The sequence below is a fragment of the Myotis brandtii genome, unplaced genomic scaffold (genome assembly GCF_000412655.1).
Source record: "Myotis brandtii unplaced genomic scaffold, ASM41265v1 scaffold266, whole genome shotgun sequence".
Taxonomy (NCBI): domain Eukaryota; kingdom Metazoa; phylum Chordata; class Mammalia; order Chiroptera; family Vespertilionidae; genus Myotis; species Myotis brandtii.
Window position 1 is genome coordinate 2449046 of NW_005360124.1, and position 7051 is coordinate 2456096.

The 7051-nt window shown below is 37.6% G+C and overlaps 1 protein-coding gene across 1 annotated transcript in view; it reads left to right on the plus strand.

The window, feature by feature from the left end:
* The first annotated feature begins 5690 nt into the window (after nucleotides 1-5690).
* UBQLN1 (ubiquilin 1) overlaps nucleotides 5691-7051 on the plus strand; it is a 34393-nt gene continuing 33032 nt past the window's right edge. The window contains exons 1-2 of the mRNA XM_005868336.1: nucleotides 5691-5708; nucleotides 6604-6768. Coding sequence (XP_005868398.1) covers nucleotides 5691-5708; nucleotides 6604-6768 — 183 coding nt within the window. The remainder of the gene's footprint in view (nucleotides 5709-6603; nucleotides 6769-7051) is intronic.

Genomic DNA, 7051 nt, shown 5'->3' on the forward strand with positions numbered 1-7051 from the left:
CCCCCAAGTGCACAAATTTTTGTGCACCGGGCCTCTAGTTTAATAATAACTAGCAATTTTTGAAATTTTGCTGAGTGCAGTATATACATATTCTCTGGTTCCTGCTCTCCTTTCGCAGCTTAGTTTTTAACAGCTCTTCCCTTAGTTCACTACTCTTCAAGCACAACTCTTGACTGCCTCAGGACATTCACTCTTTTTAAAAAAATATTTTTGTTGATTTCAGAGAGGAAGGGAGAGGGAGAGAGAGAAACATTAATGATGAGAGAGAATCATTGATCAGCTGCCTCCTGCACGCCCCCTACCGTGAACAGAGCCTGCAACTTGGGCATGTGCCCTGACCATAACCACAGAACACAGAAAATGATTTGAATAATTATCCATCTTTCTCAAAGACAGTTCACAGCTAATGTAATTTAAATGCTTAGGAGAGAAGTTAATTCTTTACATGTATGTAGTCAATATGTAGTGCTGGTAAATGTTCCAATTCTTCGGGAAAAACACTGATTTATAGTGTTTGCTGATTTCTGTGGAGTCAATTCTCTTACCATGACAGTTTTAAGCTACCAGTGTTAAACTGGCTCACAAAATTCCTGAAAATTTAGCAGTGTGAGCCAGTAGGAGCCATTGCTTACAATAGATGCCTTAAGGCAGGGGTCAACAAACCATAGTGGGATAAATGTGCCATGCCCATTTATTTTTGTATTACCTATGGCGGCGTTCAGAAAGACCATATGGTCCCAGAGCTGAAAATATTTACTGTGTAGTCCTTCACACAAAGTTTGCTGACCTCTGCCTTATGGCAGTAGGGCTTATTGTTCTGGGTCTTGTCACACTGTTCCTTAAAAGCCTTCTCATTGGAACATTTTTACCATGACTTAAATAATTACAGTGCTGTCCAGTAGAAATATAATGAAAGCCACATATGTAATTTTAATTATATTAAAAATAAAAAAATCCACTTAAAAAATGAAAGGTAGTGACTTGTAAAATACACATAAAATTTACCATCTTAACCATTTTAAGTGTACAATTTAGTGTCATTAAATACATTCTCATTGTTGTGCAACTGTCCATCTCTAACTCCTTTCATCTTGCAAAACTGAAACTCTGTACCTATTAAACAATAGCCCCCTCCTCTCTCTACCAGCCCCTGGCAGCATTCATTCTTATTTTTTGTCTCTATGAAATCGACTATTCCATTATCTCATAAAAGTGGGATCAGAAGTATTTGTCCTTTGGTGACAGGCTTATTTCACTTACTATGTCCTTAAGGTTCATTTATGTTGTAATGTGTCAGAATTTTCTTCCTTTTTAAGGCTGAATAATTATTCCATTGCATGTATATACCCCGTTTTGTTTACCTGTTTATCCTTTGGTGGTCACTTCGGTTGCTTCTACCTTTTGGTTACTGTGATTTTAATATGTTTTGTTTAACCCGTAATCATTTCAACATGTTATTGATATAAAATTGAGATATTATACTTTTTCCATACTAAGTCTTCAAAATCGAGGGTATATTTTACATTTACAGCACATTTCAGTTTGGACTAGCCACATTTTAAATGCTCATTAGCCACATGTGCCTGGACCACCGAATTAGATAGCAGAGTTAATAGACTGTGTTTTGCTCCCCACTTACCTCTCCCCCTTTGTTCACTGTATTTCAGCATTTGTGTTGTCTTTTCCCCTAATTATCATTCACTAGCTCTTTCCCCCTCTGGGCCCTTGCAAAGGCTGCTAATGACAGTAACATAAAAGCAGGTATTTATTCCAGACTTATCTAGGCATAATGCATCTCCTTTTAAGTTTTACAACTTTATGATGATGCAAGTACTATTATCCTTTTTTAAAAAAAGAAGAAATGGATTCAGATTAATAATATGATCGAGTTTATGCACCTATTAAATAGTGGAGCCTAGATTCAAATCTAGTGACTAACTTTGGAGCCCACACCTGACTGCTCCAAGCTGCCTTGAGTTTTCTCTGGCTGGCTTTTATTTAAACGTTAGTTCATTAGAAGGTGATTGGAGGCACCTTTTAAATTAAATCAACAATTATAATCTCATATCATTTTTTGCTTATGTGGACTTTATCCTTACTACCACATACTGTAAGAATTTACAAGTGTAGAGGCTGTTTTATCTTCTAATCCCATGGTACCCAGCATTGTGCTTGGCACATACTGAGTAATGCAAGTATTTATTGAGTGAATGAATAAATATTATTTTAAAGATTACAATATTTTGTACTTATTTGGGACTGCTTGTGATTTACTAAGAAAAATGTGGTGTTTACCTTAGTCTAATTAAATGTGCAATGACATTCTTTCAGTTGTTAACTTCCATTAGAAAGGAAAATCCCACTAATTAGGATTGGGAGTATTTTTAGAGACTAAAGTTGATTATTATGTATAAATCTGTTAGATGCAAAAAATGGCTAGATTAGCATAAAAATATTCCATTCATTATAGGTATAATATGTATATCTGTGTGTCTCTGTTGTGCAAACATTTTCATTACTAGAAGATCTGAACTCTGTTTTTTCCAGTTAGTTTGACATCCTATAAATATGATAGCATAGACTGCTTGGATTACTGGTTAAGCAGCTGCAATACAGATTTCTAGACTCAGGTATAATGGTTTTTGTTAAATATTTTTTAGCCTTTAATAAGGCAGGGTGGAGAACGTCCAGCCCACAGGTCATATAAGGCCTGAGAAATCATTTGGTCTGGCCTGCCAAGGCATTAGGGGTGAGTTAATTAAATGTTTGACAATATAGCAGGCTAATTTTTAAGTTTATAATTTTGTATGGCCTATGAATGATGTTATAAATATCTAAATGGCCCTTGGCAGAAAAAAGATTCCCCCACCCCTGCTTTAAAGCTTTCTCCAGTGGCTGTTACTAGTTTTAAGAAATGCAGAATGCAAAGAAAAATTAACTACGTTATGCATGCTATTACTTTAAGGTTAGACAATTCGAATGATGTAGGAAAGTATGAAATTAAAAGGGTGCCTACTCATAGATAATCTAAATTAATCTATATCTACCGTATATTTTGGTGATTCTGTCTAGAAGGGTGTTTATTTGTATACCCATTATATAATTTTCTGTTTATTCCTATTAAGCAGATGCAATATTAACCCACAACCTTTCTGTACCTTATTCTTTTTCCTTGTTCCTTTGTGTTCTTTCCATATCAGCATATGTAGAATTTACTTGTTCCACTACTTATTATTTATTTATTTTTTGTGTACATATTTTGATTAATATTTTGAGAAAGACGGGAAACGTGTTTCAGGATAATAGTTAAGTATATTGAAATATGGTTCTGCTTTTTTTTGGTAATCCTCACTCGAGGATATTTTTCCATTGATGATTTTTTTTGTGTGTGTGTTTTTAAGATAGAGTGGAAGGGAGGGAGAGGGACAGAGAGAGAGAGGAACATCAGTGTGAGAGAGGGAAATCGATTGGTTGTCTCCTGCACGTGCCCCGACCAGGGCCGTGGATTGAGCCTGAAACTGAGGTATGTGCCCTTGACTGGAATCGAACCTGGGACCCTTCAGTCTAGGGCCAACGCTCTTACCTACTGAGCCAAACAGGCTAGGGCTATCGTTCTGCATTTTGGAGAGAGTTGTGAACCTTGGAATTTGAGAGATGTGACTTTGGGCAAGGTGCTTTTACTCCACTGCCAACATTTTATTTACTTATTTATTTACTTATTTATCTATCTATCTGTTTATTTATTTAAAGATATTTTTATTGATTTCAGAGAGAGAGGAAGAGGAAGAGAGAGAAACATCAGTGATGAAAGAGAATCATTGATCGGCTTCCTACAAGCCCCATACTGGGGATGGAGCCCACAACCTAGGCATATGCCATGACCGGGAATCGAACCATGACCTCGTGGTTCAATGGTCGACACTCAACCACTGAGCCACTCTGGCCAGGCCATTCATTTATTACTGAGTGTTCAATTACATAAGAAGATGCTCTTTTTTCATATTAGCTGCTTATGTACCCTATAGTTATTTCTCATACTCAACCTCTTTGTGTAAGATTTATGCAGTGTTTTTAAATGAGGCCAATAACTGCAGGCATGTTGAGAGTAATGACTGGCTGAACTATTGCATAGGATGATTTATTCAGTTGTGGATGATTTTTCTTTTTTCATTGACTCTAGAGAAAGAGGAAGGGGGAGAGAGAGAGAGACATCGATGTGAGAAACATTGATTGGTTGCCTCCTGCACACACCTGACCAGGGATCGAACCTGTAACCTGGGTATGTGCCCCAACTTGGAATTGAACCCTCCATCCTTTGGAAATGATTAAAAAATAGAGAACCTTGAAGGACCTTAAAATACTGAAATAGCAAATATCTGAATGCAGCATATTATTCAGACACCTACAGTATTTAGAAAATTTTTACCAAATACTATTACTATGTAATTCTGTAGGCAATGAAATTAATTTGTATGCTTAATCTTCAGAGTTTATGTTTTATATATAGGTTGCAATATTTTTCCTTTTTTTCTGATTATATTTAATTGTGAGGAGGAGAGACTGGATGTTTAAAGGCAAGTTTGGATTGTGGGGTGTTTAAAGAATAACTGTTTCTTTTAGCTAACTTACAATTAGATTAACTCAATTTAAAAATATGCATATAGCCCAGTCAGTGTGACCCATGCACCAGAAGGTCACCGGTTCCATTCTGGGTCAGAGCATATGCCCCGGTTGTATGTCTATGTTTACTTTAGTATTTTCTCCTGCTCTCAATGTGCTTGGTGTGTTCTTATGTCCAGAGACCCTCTGTTCCTTTTCCAGAGAGGGAAAAAAATTCTTCTAGTCTTTTTGTTGGGTTTATGGAGGGGGTAGTTGTTTGCTTAGTATGCAGTGAGGATGTGTTTGCTTCTTAGATGTTCAAATAATCCTATTTTTAGTATTTAGGCACTTCTCATCCCTTTACCTCCTATGCTCAGCCTCTGGTGGTACCAATACTGAGTCTTATGGGAATTACGCAGATTCTGGGGATTGAATTAGCTTTTGAATTCTTCATTGCCAATTTAGGATTCACTTCACTTGGGGCTGCTAAATTCATTGACCATGTGTCTATTTCATGTTCAGCTTCAAAGTTTTTTGCCAGTTGAGACCAAAAGTTCTTAATTTGTTCTATAGTCTGAGTTTCTGCCTTAAAGTTTTTTTTGCAAATCATATGTCTGTAAGAATCTTGTATCTATAATATATAATATATTTTTACAACTTAATAATAAAGACAACCTAATAAAAAATGGGCAAAAGATCTGAATAAACAGTTCTCCAAAGAATATATACAAATAAGCACATAAAAAGGAACTTCAGTCTCCTTATGATGGGGCAGTGCAGCTATAGACCAAGCTGTATCTGTTTGGGAAGGGAGAAAAAACAGTAGCTGGCATCCATGGCAGCTTCTCCAGGTGAGTGGTGCTGGAGAGGTATGTAGGACTCTATGTGGCCAGCCACAAAAATAAATTAAATAAATAAATAAATAAATAAATAAAAAGGAACTTCACATCATTAAGTATCACGGGACTGCAAATTAAAACCACTTCCCATCCACTTGGATGGTTATAATAAAAAAGTCAAATAATAATAACAAGTATTGGTGAGAATGTAGAAAGTTTGGAACCCTTATACACTGTTGGTGGGAATGAATAATGGTACAGCCACTTAACGTAACATTCTGGTAGTTCTCGAAATGGTTAAACCGAGAGTTATCATATGACCCAGTAATTCCACATCTATGTATATACCCAAAAGAAATGAAAACATTTTTCACACAAAAACTTACACATGAATGTTTATAGCAGCTTTATTCATAATAGCCCAGAGGTGTAAACAACTCAAATGTTCATCAACTGATGAATGAATAAACAAAATGTATATCCATACAATAGAATATATTTGGCCATAAAAAGAAATGGCATAGTGGTACATACTACAATATGGATGAACCTTTAAAATATGCTACGTGAAAGAAGCCAGTCACAAAGACCTTGTATAAGGCATATGATTGCAATTATGTGAAATGTCCAGAATAGGCAAATCTGTAGAGACAAAGTAGATTAGTAGTGTCTTATGGCTTGGAGTGATGGGGTGAAAGGAGGTGATAGCTAAAGAGTATTGGTTTTTTTCTGAAAAGATGAAAATGTAAAATTGACTGTGGTCATTGATGGTTGTATACCAGTGATGGCGAACCTATGACACGCGTGTCAGAGGTGACACACAAACTCATTTTTTTGGTTGATTTTTCTTTGTTAAATGGCATTTAAATATATAAAATAAATATCAAAAATATAAGTCTTTGTTTTACTATGGTTGCAAATATCAAAAAATTTCTATATGTGACACGGCACCAGAGTTAAGTTAGGGTTTTGCAAAATGCTGACACGCCGAGCTCAAAAGGTTCGCCATCACTGACCTAGCCCTGCAACTCCATTCCCTTCTTCGTCCCAACTTCCACGATCCACCCAACCCTAACTCCATCCCCATCGCCACTTCCGGCCTCATTCCCCACCTTCATCTTACCTCCATCTCTCACCCGGCCTCCCCTCCCCCCTCCCCTGGCAGGTCCACCTGTCCATCGCGCTCGCCCTGAGGGCAGCCAAGACCTTGTCCGGAGACACGGACTGCCACGTCTTCCCCTTCTCCCACTTCGGCAAGAGCTTCATCAAGCGCTGCCACCTGTCCTCAGACAGCTTCATCCAGGTGGCCTTGCAGCTGGCCCACTTCCGGGTCAGTGAGGTCCCCTGACCCCACCCCCTCTCAGGAACTCGGTTCCCTGGTCCCCCAAGACCTGCCACGGCAGCCCCTTTCATGACTCTTCTTGGCTATTGTGGGTCCACTATCTTTTTCCCCCCAGAGCTAGTTTTTTTTCTTCAATATTTTTATTTTTTTAATTTTTTAAATATTTTATTGATTTTTTATAGAGAAGAAGGGAGAGGGACAGAGAGTTAGAAACATCGATGAGAGAGATCGATCAGCTGCCTCCTGCACGCCCCCTACTGGGGATGTGCCC